The 13537-nt window shown below is 39.0% G+C and overlaps 1 protein-coding gene across 2 annotated transcripts; it reads right to left on the bottom strand.

Annotated features, from left to right (window-relative positions):
- Positions 1-1994: 1994 nt before the first annotated feature.
- LOC108276539 (myb/SANT-like DNA-binding domain-containing protein 2) lies at positions 1995-11371 on the bottom strand. 2 transcript variants are annotated; one of them, XM_053687047.1, is made up of 6 exons: positions 11096-11371; positions 10778-10892; positions 9896-10385; positions 6315-6570; positions 4267-4330; positions 1995-3427 (listed from the first exon to the last, which is right to left on the bottom strand). In XM_053687047.1, the coding sequence occupies exons 3-6, from the start codon at positions 10364-10366 to the stop codon at positions 2584-2586; spliced, it is 1635 nt and encodes a 544-aa protein (XP_053543022.1). In that variant the 5' UTR covers positions 10367-10385; positions 10778-10892; positions 11096-11371; the 3' UTR covers positions 1995-2583. The 2 variants fall into 2 exon arrangements, with proteins under 2 accessions (XP_053543022.1, XP_053543021.1); XM_053687046.1 differs by having other exon boundaries at positions 1995-3454.
- Positions 11372-13537: the final 2166 nt, after the last annotated feature.

The raw sequence follows: 13537 nt of genomic DNA on the forward strand, positions 1-13537 counted from the left end.
CGTGTCATTGTTCGTGGCTAAGGGTTACGCTCAGTTGACTTGTCCTTTGCCAAGCCGTTACAGCGTGTTGTTGCGTTGTTAGAATAAAAATAATAATAATCATAATTTTAAAAAAGCAAGCGCGGGGGGGGGGGGGGGGGGTTGTTATTCCCTCGACTTGTTTTCTCATTAAACTGCCTTACCTGCACTTGCTTCTGTCTCAGCCTCAATTACGTGACAGCAGTCCAACCTGCTGTCATGTTAATCAGACTTTACACTGGTCACTGCCAGGACACACAACGGTTATTTAAAATGAAATAAGTGTATTATTATTATTATTATTATTATTATTATTATTATTATTATTATTATTGTATGGTCATGGTTTCTAACTTTTAACTAAACACTACAAACTACAACATCCACGCTATATTATTGCAGTGCATGCCTTCAGTCTAAACAGCACGCAGGTGATATTTCAGTCTGTAGCCTCTGCAGCACTGCACACTGTGCCATCAGTTAAAATCCAACCTTTATGAAAGTCTAAACTGCCACAGAGTATAGAAATTAAAATCTCATTTGATTAACAAACTTTATATGATCATATACAGTGGTAATGCATGTTTAGAATATTTACAGGTATTTACTAAACTAGTCCACAAATGCACAGAAATGAATGCTCCAAGTCTTAAAGCAAGAAGACTGAACTACTTTTGGTGTAAAATCATCTTTATGCTCATGAAAATATAGTGCGTCGTGCAATACACGACCCCAACTAATTTGACAATACTAAACGTTTGTAGCACAGTGCCCTTGTGTGCATCAAATCAAAATTGCAATCTAGGTTTAACATAACATCTGAAATTAGATGCGTGCTTTCCACTGTGTCTCCTGACTTGGATAACCTGCAGTGAAAGCAGAGGTCTGTTTATTTAAACGTGAAAGTGCAATAAAAATGTTGTCCCTAAAAATAAATGAATAATCGTGATTATCATTTTGGCCATAATTGTGCAGCCCTACTTCCCAGAAGAGTTGAGGTTATTATAACAGCAATCGGGAACTAAATCTTGAATCAGATGTTCTACAAGCACATATGGCGGTGATGGTCAGGTATCCACAAGCGTTTGGCCATATAGTGTATCTTAGGCAACAATCTGTTTTTACAAGATTTCTTTGCTGACTGCATGACATTGCATTTACTTGAATACTCATTTTTGTTTCAATCTTGTATTTAATGTAATATTTCCACACATTGTATTATTTCTTCCTTCACTCAATTAGCTTTATGCACAAATGGTCCTAGGTGCTAGCAGTATAACCAGCCAAGGAAACACCTCTTTGAAAATGTTGTGCATGTTCAGTGCAAATCGGGCCTAAGACCCCGATAACAATAGAGGCGGGCAGGCAAGTAGTAGCCCATTTCTTCTTGATGTTTCATCATCTACTGCAATTAGAAAGTGTGTTTTAGATATAGATATCAAGTTAGAATTTCATTTAATACTTGCCTTTTAAATAATGATCACTAAAAGAAATGAACATTAATTGAGGCAACTCAGTTGAATCTTTCACCTGTGCCCATTCTTATTGGTAATTCAGTGTGAATTTCTGATAGGATCACCAATTTATATTTGTTCACCTTTAAAGAATTTAAAGTAAAATAAAGAAAAGTGAGAGAAAATGAAGGACTAACTTTTTAACTTCACAAGTTTTGACTGATATTGAGTGGGCAGCTGTGGCTCTGGTGGTAGAGCAGGTTGTCCACTAATCGTAGGGTTGGCAGTTCGATTCCCGGCCCACATGACACATGCCGAAGAGTCCTTGGGCAAGACACCAAACCCCAAGTTGCTCCCGATGGCAAGCTAGCATCTTGCATGGCAGCTCTGCTACACAGTGTAAAGCACTTTGTAGAACTGCTAAGGTTAAAAAAAAGCACACTTAAATAAGTGCAGACCATTTATAAAAGAATAATGCATAAAACACTAATTTAATATGAATGAGAAATGTAAAATATAGTGTCCTATTTATTCATTTATTTGTTTTTTTCTTCCATTCATGTAAACAATACCGTGATCTGGAAACAGTTATACATAAAGACACTGTGTGAGTTCACAAGAAAAAGAAATATAAAACAAATACCGATATACTGAAAACATAACGCAATTTCCTGAAAAATGGAATGCTTAACATCAATATTCATAAATATATATTATATAGACCTTTACAGCAATAAACTTTCATTTTCCTCTGATGGGGAAATTTAAAAAGTGCCATGTCTCCACATACACTTGAATCATTTGAAGCACTGGTAGGATGATAAAAATAAAGGCAGTTTTAAAATGGACATGGCATTGTCTAGATGCCATTGTGTCCACCATTTCAACTTCAACAGTTCCACAGCTCCCTGATTAAGTCTACTGCAAGGGAGGAACATTAACCTTCCTGAACGTGTTAAACTGCTGTTACAACTACACTGAAAAGATATAGATGCTGCTCAGTTTCAGCGCTAGAATTATTCTTTGCTAGCTGAAAAATCTAGATCGGAAGCTGAGTTGTGTCGAGATCTCTTCAATACAGTCGTGCAAATCCACAGAACAAATTTTGTCGTCACAAGGTGTCCTTTTTGTTGAACTTCAAGGCATACCCGATTGCTGTTTCTAAACATTCCACCAGGGATCCAGCTGAGAGAAAGTCCAGCTCCACTTCAATAAATTTAATGTACACGGAAGAGGAGCCCCCATCCCTGGAGCAGTTATCCTGCAGAAACCTGGTGATGGCGGGCTCAGGACGACTACCACACTTCCCTGAACTCTGAAAGTGCTGGAGGAGGCATTGCTGAAGTGTGCGATCTTCTGCTATGCCGAGGTAGCAGTAAGTTACTTTGGATGAAGTCCTCCTTCGCTTATTCTCACTCTCACCAAGTTCTCGATCTTGTTCACCAGCTAAAGAACCACTGTTTTCTGAGCTAAAGCTACTAGTCTCCTCCTCCTCCTCATATCCGACAGCGTAGAGGCCATAGGTTTTCGGAATGCCACCCGGAAGCAGGTACTGCGATCCGTTACTGTAACCCGGAGAGCTTGTTTGTGCAATAGAAATCCAGTCCACCTCCATGTGTAGCTCCAGGCAGCGCGCTTCACTGATCGTGATGTCCAGAAATTTATAATACACATTCTTCCAGTTCATCTTCTGCACCTTAGTCATGATCTCCCTGCCCTCTGTCTTCTCTGGGTTGAAGTACTCCCGAAGGCGCTTCCCGAGAGGCACCTGCGAGCTGATCTCTGCGTAGTGGTAGCGGATTTCCTCACGCCACCGTGTGTTGTAGCCCACGCCAAAGATGGCCAGCTTGTTGGAGAGGTGCAAGCGTGAGAAGTCTGTCCACGTCTGGAAGTGCTCCCATTTGACGTCCACCGATTCCAGTATGCGCATCACGTTTTGCATCACTTCCTGACGCCTGCAGGAAATCACAGCACGATGTGGGCTTTAAACAAAACACAAAACAAAAAAAAAAAACAAACAAAAAAAAAAACAAACACACATCATCCAATCATCCAGCCGTCCCGCATATAAAAGAAAGATATACTCACAAGTCATTTGAAAATTTACATTTAAAATAATAATATTTTAATACCAAAAAAATCTACTAAAACTGATCTTGGAATATCTCTACACATGCCAGCATCATCAATTATGCATGAATAAACAAACTAAGATCTGCATATACTACCTCTAGTTAACTGCTAGTAAACTAGCATGTGTAAACACTACTGAGATTTGTATTGTCATATACACTCAGTGATTTATTGAAGAGCAGACAATCCTGTCAAAATTGTCAATATAGGCCATAACAATCACTATTAAAATAATGTAGGTTATCTAGCTAGCCAGCTTAACTCAACAGTTCTATACTAAAAACGTTCCTGAATATCATGCTATTCTGTAATATGTATTTGCATATCAGACTGTGATTGGCTCAGTAGCTCGAACACATTTTGTGACATCACATGTGAGCTCACACACTACATACAGATTCTTTTCAAGAAAATCTTTGCTGGATGTGATTTTTAGTGTTTAGTGTGTTGACAAACTAAACATTAATCTGAATGAGCTGTCCAAGAGGAGTAAGCCGTTCAAACATTTGGCAAAAGGATATCGAAAATAAAAGCTGAATAGCACAAAAATGATAGTCTTGAAGTTCACAAACTATTCATCTCATTGGGTATTGTGAAATCAATCTGTGATTACTACACAATCCTCTAGGGGGGAAAAAGAGTGACTACAGTAAATACTTACTGGGCATGCTCAGAAGCCTCCGGTCTTAACTGTAGAACTTTGTTCTTTGGAAGTTGGATTTCCTCTGTGAAAGACATAAGAGATACATTAAAGCTACACAATTATAATTGACATAAAATTTACACAGTTCATGTTGTAATAAAAGTAATGCTCTAATAGAGAATATAGCAATTTAAATAAATGTGTTTACATTTTGGTCCACTCACCCCCTTAGTCTATGATGGCATGTCGACTATGTTGTTTTAAAAATGTCATTGATGTGGATTTTTATAGTTGATAACATCGGTGGGCAATATGACAAAAATATAATATCATGATTCTTTAATACACAACATGTATCCCAATACACAGGTTTGTGAACAATTATCCAGCAATACAATAGTACAGCATTAAAAACTGTTAAATGATTTATATAATGCCTATAAAAAGAAATGTGTTTTATTGTTTATATTTGAAACATCATTTTATTTACAAAATATTTTAAAAAGCGCAATACACTACTGAAGCCACTGAGGGTAGCGGCTTCAGTCGTTTCTTTGCACCCTGTTGCATACGCTTTATTATGCATACACTATATATACTTATTTTCTTTTCAATAGACTTAAGAAACCGACCACATGATTTAACTTGCAATACATATGATCCTTGCAAAAATTATATCAATCCAAATGGAACACGTTAAAAAAAAAGGTTAATAGTGGTGTACTTGAAGCATGAAAGCGTGACCAATAGAAAGCAAAAAGGTGTGCAAACCATGTGCACTTCTTTCTCGGGGGGGAAAAAGAGGGAATGTTTTTATTACATAGTGGTCACTTTGGCTGTGTGTGCTCTGGTTCATTTCACCCAAATAACTATTCAATTTACAACAGGGTTGCATGAAAGTAAACCTGCAGAGAGTTTCTTGTTATGCCCAATACAAGCCCTATGGTACTACGTGTACCGAACACCTATTCCATCAGATCAGCTGTTTGTTTGTGATTGGGGAAAGATGTGCAGAGGTCCCCTGTCTAAACAGAGACTGGTCGACTGGGTGATCCACATATGGCCGGCCCCGACCACGACATGCCACTCTACGATGAGGGCCTCCCCATTATGGGCATGACTCAAAGACATGCAGCTTCTGGAAGTCTCTGCTCCTACCTGGGCATCACCATGCACCTTCTCTAGGTTCTACAGGGTTAACTTTTCAGTGGCATTAATGTGGTGGGCAGCTCTGTACACCTTTCCAATCAGACCTAAGGTAGGTTTGAGTCCTCAAAATAGTATTTGCTACTTAGGTAAGTGCTTCAATAGTTGAATAAAAGCGGAAGTAGAAAAAGTACAAAAGTACAAATATTTCTGAAAACAAGTTTCTGCTGGTGGTAGAGTTTCAGTGCAAATCAAATGCAGCAAATTTGAAAATGGTGTACCCACTGTAGCTTCAGATTCCTGTTCTTGGCTGACAGGAGTAGAACTCTGTGGTCTTCTGCTGTTGTAGCCCATCCAACTTGAGGTTCAGCATGTTGTGAGATGTTTTTCTGTTCAGCACGGGTGTAAAGAATTTTTAATCGAGTTACCATAGTCTTTCTATCAGCTCAAACCAGTCTGGTCATTCTCCTCTGTTCTCTCTCTAGGTCCGCAGAACTGCTGCTCACTGGATTTATTTATATATTTAGCTTTCCAAACTCTAAAGACTGTTGGGTGTGAAATTCCCAGAAGATCAACAGTTTCTGAAATACACAAACCAGTTCATCTGGCACCATGCCATGTCAAAGTCACTTAGATCACATTTTTACCCATTCTGATGTTTGATGTGAACTTTAACTGAAGCTCTTGACCTGTATCTTCATGATTGAATTGTATAAATGAGCAGGTGAACAGATGTTCCTTATAAAGTGGCCAGTGAGTGTTTTGAATTTTGAAAATGTGAACTCTGTGAAAGGTTTGAGTTACTCTGTATGAATGTGCAGTGAAGGAACTATCTGCACCTCCACACACATTCCTGCACCCTAGCAGCAAAGCTTATTTTCAGCTTATCTTGTAAAGTGTACAGATTACGCTTTACTTACCAGCTTCAATCTCTCCCTCCTGGAAAGCTGCAGAAAGATCCTGGCTGCACCAGTCCTCTTGAGGGTAGTCCTCCATCGTGCTGCCGTCCGACTCCATCTCCTGATAGAGGCCGCTGCTGTTAATCAGCACAGGCTGGCAGCTCTGAGAGTCCCAGCCGCCTTGGCCGAACACCTTCTCCAGCTGCTCAATGGAGTAACTGCTCTTCCTCTTCCCAATGCCGTGTTCCTTCACGCGGCTGTAGCATCGCCGTAGTGTCTGTGAGCAACCAAGACAACATTCCCTATTAGGATCACAATACCAAATTCTAATTATAAGCTATCCATGAATTCAATTACCAACTGTGATCATACTAGTATATATTGCTCTCTATAATTATGGGCACTCAAAGAATACACAGAATAATGTAACATTTCCACTCAAACCATAGATGAAGCTGTTTATCTTTGTTCTAACAAAGAAAATTCTCACTGGAACTTTAATTAATAGTATGTTCCAAATAATAGTTATTTTCTCACAAAAATATATATGTTTCAAAATTACTGACACCCTTAAGGAATACTTGGTCATTCTTGGAAAAATGTACACTATTTTTCAGTCCCCAGAAACTCTTATGTTGCTTTAAACCATATCCTGTTTCCCTGAGGTATAAATATGAGGTTACACACATGGTAAATCCCTTTGTCATCCACAATGCACAGATGTGCAGGCTGTTGTTGGCCTGCATAAATCAAGCAAAGGGTTAGAAAAAGGTACATAAACAGTTAAAGATATCATTAAGCACATTTCGGCCCATAACAAAAAACCTTACTATATTTGAAACAGAAGGAAACTTGCAAGCAACTGGACCCATGAGCACAATGTCCAACAGCACAATGAGGAAAATGGTGAAGGAGGGGAAAAAAGACACCAAAGATTTAAATATACATGCTTTCATTGATTCTTGTGGATGTCAAGTTTCAAAATCGACTGATAAATTCCACTTTTCTAAAAGGCTGTGGTAGCACTGCAAGAAGGAAGCCCTTCCTGACCACACAAACTTCAAGTGTCATTAGAACTAACATCATGTGTTGTGGTCAGCTGAAACCAAAATCAAACTTTTTGGTTATGCACATCATTAGCATGTTTGGTAACAAAAGGGGACTGCGTACAAGCAAAAGCACCTGAAACCTACTGTAAAAAAAACAAAATTGGTAGATGATTGATGATTTGAGGATGGTTTGGGGCTGGTAGTTCGAGGGCTCTTGTAAAGTTACCAGGATATTTTATTCCCAAACCTGGCTGATTCTCTGAAGAAATTAATACTTGGCTATAAATAGAGTAAAGACGATGAGCCAAACTCAGTTGCAATCAAAACTATTCAAGCCCCATTGCAAATCAGGTTTATAGTCTAAATGTAAAGACTTTCAACTGTTTGCAATGAACAAATCAAACAAAATCAATTGAAATAGTTCAACACAAAGAATGCTTCAAGTGGTTTTCCCAAATTCAACATAAAATTCAACTGATAATGATTTCTCCAATCTCAAAATTATTCAACCCCTTCATGACAAGCATCTTTAGTAGTTAGAGCACCCTTTTGCTGTTATGACCTCCTGCAAATGAGATGCATAGCTTATGGCAGCGTTCCTAAGGAATCTTAGCCAATTCCTCATGAGCAATGAGCACCATACTGTGTTCACTGAAACCTCAGTGCATGTTGCAGGTCTTTTGCAATCACTTGAGGGTTTTTCCACAACCCGTCTTCTCAGAAATCTGGTTGCAGCCGTTGTTAGCTTCCTTTTTCTGCTCTGTTCAGGTATTTCATCAATTTTCTGCCCCTAGCCAGTTCAGGTATTTCATGTGTTCCAGCTCAAGCACACCTGGTGCAACTAATGAAGCCCTTGATTAGTTGCATCAGGTGTGTTTGCATATTTGTGCTGTTGTGAGGGATTCTATTCAGGGGGTTGAATAATTTTAAAACTGGAGAAGTCATAAGTTGCATTTTCTTGCCATTTCTAGTCACAGAGAAAGTCTGTTGAGTATCTGAATTTGAATTTGGGGAAACCACTTGAAGCATTCATTGTGTTAAACTATTTCAATGCTTTTGTTTGATGTGTTCATTGCAAACACCTGAAAGTCTGTAAATTTTGACAATAAACCTGATTTGCAATGGGGGTTGAAGAATTTTGATTGCAACTGTACTGTACTTCCAAAGCAACACAGATTTGGTTAAAGAAACACAAAATCTATGACCATCTCAGTTTGTAGACTTGAACTCTACTGAAAAAGTTTGGTCTGAAATAGAGGTGGAAAGCCCACCTAAGAATATTCAATTACATTTTATTTGTATAGTGCTTTTAACAATGGACACTGTCACAAAGCAGCTTTACAGAAATATATAAATTCAGTATAGAAATTGTACATTTATAAACACATCCCTAATGGGCAAGCTAGAGGTGATGGTGGCAAGGAAAAACACCCAGACATGATATAAGGAAGAAACCTTGAGAGGAAACAGACTAAAAAGGGTACCTATCCTCATCTGGGTGAGCGCAGACTGCAATTATAAATAATTCTCTTCTATAACTATGTACTACCTGGTCAAAAAGTTGAAATTGTATAACCAGGAAATTCATTTTTAACACGAAGTGTATTTTGTTGCTGTTATCACCTGAGACTTGAGTGCAAAACTGTTTGTGACAATTGCAGTCCAAAGCCATCTTCATGGTTTCTAAGTGGTACCATCCACCTATCCATCAAAATAAAAAAGCTAAAATGTTCTGTATGGATGAGTGTAATAAGATCCCTCACACAAGTGTCTCCAAGCTTGTTGTATATTACAGAAAGAGACTCAGCGTTGTTAATCTCTCCACAGCTACTGACACAAATGATAAATGTTAGGGAGTGGATTCTGAAACCAGTGCACGACTTGTTTAAGATAGCCCGTCATATCATATATGTCTACTGTATTTAATACAGAGTAGCGTGTTAAAGTCCTCTATATACACACAGCCTAGAATTACTGTATTAGGTTAAACTATATGTAGTATTTATCTGGTCCTGAAAGTGTGCATGATGGGGAAAAGACTGTGGTTTGGCACTGCCTTTGTATCCTGACTTTCAAAGTTTAACGTGCTTAAAACTAACGGAAGATGTAGCATCAAACTTACACGCCACAGACCACAATGAAAAGGATGATCCATGTTACATTAAAGTGCTATGTAAACACACACGTGTCATATATACAAAACCAGGTACACACCATAAAATTCACCATAGCAGGTTATCAGGTGTAGCCTATATACTGTGGAAGTGATTAAATTATACTATTGAAAAGAACTCACTAGCCATTTATTAGTAGGTCATGTGCTAATAATAGACAATAATAAAAGACAAAGTTAGTAACAAAGATCTATCAGGAACACCAGGGATGTTAATATGTTACATCAGTCACAGACTCTGTATTTTGGTTTTGACATCTTCCTCAACAATCTAGTAGCAAACATCAACGCTAATATTACAGCGAACACTGTTAAAGGTCTAGGTTGTGTATGAACCGTAACCTGAGCGCTGCTCGGCTCCATTGGCAATTTGACATTACCTTCATCCTCTCCCTGCACTGAGACGGAGTCCTGTCATATCCGAGCTCTGACAAGGCTCTGGAAACCCGCTCATACATGGCCGGTCCGGGCGCCTTGCCGGAAAACACCGTCCCTGCAACTTCCAGCTGCTGCATGCGGGCCTCAGCGAGTCGTTCGTTACCCCACACGGCGATGAGCGCGTTGGTTTCGGATGGAGTCCATGACATGCCGCGACACACCGTGAAGCCGCCGCCACCGCCAGCGACGCTGCTGCTGCTGTTGTTGTTGGAGGCAGAGGCCGAGCCGCCTCCGGCCCCCAGCGCTGATATGGACACATTCAAAGAGGGTAATCTGTTGGGAGCGGATGGGTCAGAATGATACTGGTTGCCATCACTTAGCTCGTCCGATTCGGGAGATGGAAGCTCGGTTTTCGGCGTCTTCAGCGGCGCCGACCTCTCAGGAGAGCGTTCAGCGTTACTGGGGGCAGCCATATTTGCTGCTGCTCTGTTGCTAAGAGGAGGGGTAGTGGGGAAAAAGGGAGGATTGCGCATGCGCATTCGAGCCGGCCATGACGACTAGAGATGGACTATACAACTGGTTTTCTTTTCTATCCAATACCAGGTAGAATGAAGATTAACTTTTAAAAGCCTTCTAGTGCATATAAAGAACTTTGTAAATACGGACATTATTAATTATATGTTAAATTAATACTCTGCTGAAAAATATAATGGTTTTAATAGATAGATAGATAGATAGATAGATAGATAAATCAATTAAAATAAATAAATAAATAAATAAATAAATGTTCAGTCATTCTGAAAGTCAATTGAAAATACAAGCGAATTCAATATGCTTATATGAAATAATAAATAATAATCAAACCACCAGCTGCCATTACTTACAGGAAGTTCTGTGTTTGACACTCACTCACTCACTCACTCTCTCTCTCTCTCTCTCTCTCTCTGTGTGTGTGTGAAACAGATTGGTGGGCAGAGGACGATGGTGAAGGGTCACGTTCTGTTGGATAAAAATTTAGAAGAAGAAGCCTTCATTCAATTCAATTAAAATTAATTTGTATAGCGGTTTTTACAGTTGACATTGTCTCAAAACAGCTTTACAGAAACATGTAAAACACAGGATACAGATTTTAAGTGTATGGATTAATCCCTGTTGAGCAAGATGGTGGCAAGGAAAAACTCACTAAGATATGAGGAACAAACCTTGAGAGGAACCAGACTCAGAAGGGAACCCATCCTCATCTGGGTAACAATGGATAGTGTGAAAGTAAAAGAAAGTTCATTATAGATTTCACATGAAGTCTTTGTTGAACTAGTCCACTGTTCACCAAAGGAGACCTGAGTGCAAACTGCATGTGGTAATTGCAGTCCCAAGGTCATAGCAGAAACCGTAGTCCCAGCAAGCACAGTGAGAAGGTCCATGTGGAATTGAGGTCCAAAATAGACCTACATTGAGACTGGGTCCCGCGAGACCCAACGCAAATCTCGCGGGAGCGGACGGTTTTACCTTTGCTGTGGGTGGGAGTGGGCGATCAAAAAATGTAGCGCGGGTCCCCGGGTTTGGCGCGTAACAAGAATGGAGTCAACAAATGAGGTTGAGAAGAAAATTAAAGCGGCTATTGGAATATTGGATGTTGGAAGAGAGACGCACAAGGCTGGGACCGCAGTCGATCAATAACATTCTCTTCCTCCATAGGTTAGGCCAAGTGATTCATAAATTCATTCATTCATTCATTAAGTAGCCTACGTTTAATGTTTTATAGTATTATTTATTTTATTTTTTGTTTATATGTTAATTAGCTACACAAACACTTTATCTCTGGGAGTTTTATTTCTTATTTATTTTACTTTTTATTTTATTTGGGTTATATTTAATTTGTTTAATATTTATTTAGGCTATTTTATAAGTAATTCAATTAAATATTGTTCCTTGTTGGGTATTTATTTTTTAAGCATAGCCCTAATGTTTGTGTAAATTTTTCACTATATCTACAAGCTGTAACAGAATGTTTGCTGGTGTGGGCAGGAGTGGATACAGACATTGTGGGTACAGGCGGTAATGGTCAGAAATTCAGGAGCGAGATTAAGAAGTCAGTCCCTCGCAATGCTCTAGTCCAAAACTATTTCATAGTACTTCAAGCGGTACCATCCTAAGCAATCTCCAGACTGTAGTTGTTGTGGTTAAGGGCCTTGCTCAAGGGCCCAACAAACACACTGTATAAATATATTATACTCTTATTTTAATATTATTATGTTTTCTTTTAAAAGAAGGCATCAGAATCAAACATATCTGTACTTCATATCGACTGGCCCATCTCTACTGACAGATGTGTGTGTGCACATCACTTTAGGATGTTAAAATTTGTTAACAAAAATAATGCAATATCAATAAATGGTGTTTAGTAATTACAACACCATTACTAGTGGGAGAAGAATTTACACACACACACACACACACACACACACACACACACACACACACACACACACACACACACACACACACACACACACACACACACACACACTTAAATACACACACTCCCTCATTCATACCCCTTCATTGCAGGGCACCATCAATACACACAGCCATACACTCAGAGCGGGGAAACCCATAACCTGAAGGAAACCCACACTACCACAGGGAGAACATGCAAAACCCAGGCAAGCCAATTCTACACCTAGGGTATAATATTATTGCTAATTACAAACCTAAGTAAGTAATGGTCTACATTTAGTGGACAAATGATACAATATGATGTCATTTAACGATCCTCGGGTCGAAAATCTTTCTGGATGGGTTCATGAGATGTTACAGTCAAACATTCAATTCAATTCAAATTAGATTTAATGTAATGAATGTATGATGACACATATACAGTATATATATATATATATATATATATATATATATATATATATATATAATGTGTGTGTGTGTTTTTATTTGTAAGGGATCAGAAGATTCTGTACCAAATGGGGACTACATTGCTGACCAAGCCAATTTTGTCCGCTAGGCGGTGATGTCAGTCTTTTTTTGCGAGCAGCAGGTGAGGTGAGGGGGGGGGTGGAGGGAGGGAGGGGGGGCATGGTCGGAATGTGGTTGGGACTGGTAAGGCAATTAAAACTATATTAATATAGTAATTGAGCACAGTATATTGGAGAGCTGAATATAAGTACTCGTAACATGGTATGGGGGTGCATTAGTGCCTATGGAATGGGCAGTTTGCACATCTGGAAAGGCACCATCAATGCTGAAAGGTATAGAGCAACATATGCTTCCATCCAGATTCCATCCCATCTTTACTTCTGAGAGACTCTGCCTCTCTAAGATACTCTTTTTACACCAAGAATGGGTGTGTGGAGACGTTATCTGCAGTACACACCAGAAGGTCTTTTTTATCTATCTCTGTTCACACAATTTATGGGAGTATGGTCTCTGATATTTGTTCTGGTTTGATATTGTGGTCTTGCAAGTCTAGCTAGTATGGATATTAGTGTTAATCATTCATCAGTTGAATCAGTCATTCAAGTGATTAATGTTTAAAAATTTGCCTTTTATATTTAAATGTTGATCCCTCAAACACAGAACATTCTTAGAAGGAGAATTTGTTCAATTTAATACTTTACATTCCTCCTCTGTAC

Source organism: Ictalurus punctatus, chromosome 16 (genome assembly GCF_001660625.3).
Source record: "Ictalurus punctatus breed USDA103 chromosome 16, Coco_2.0, whole genome shotgun sequence".
Lineage (NCBI taxonomy): Eukaryota > Metazoa > Chordata > Actinopteri > Siluriformes > Ictaluridae > Ictalurus > Ictalurus punctatus.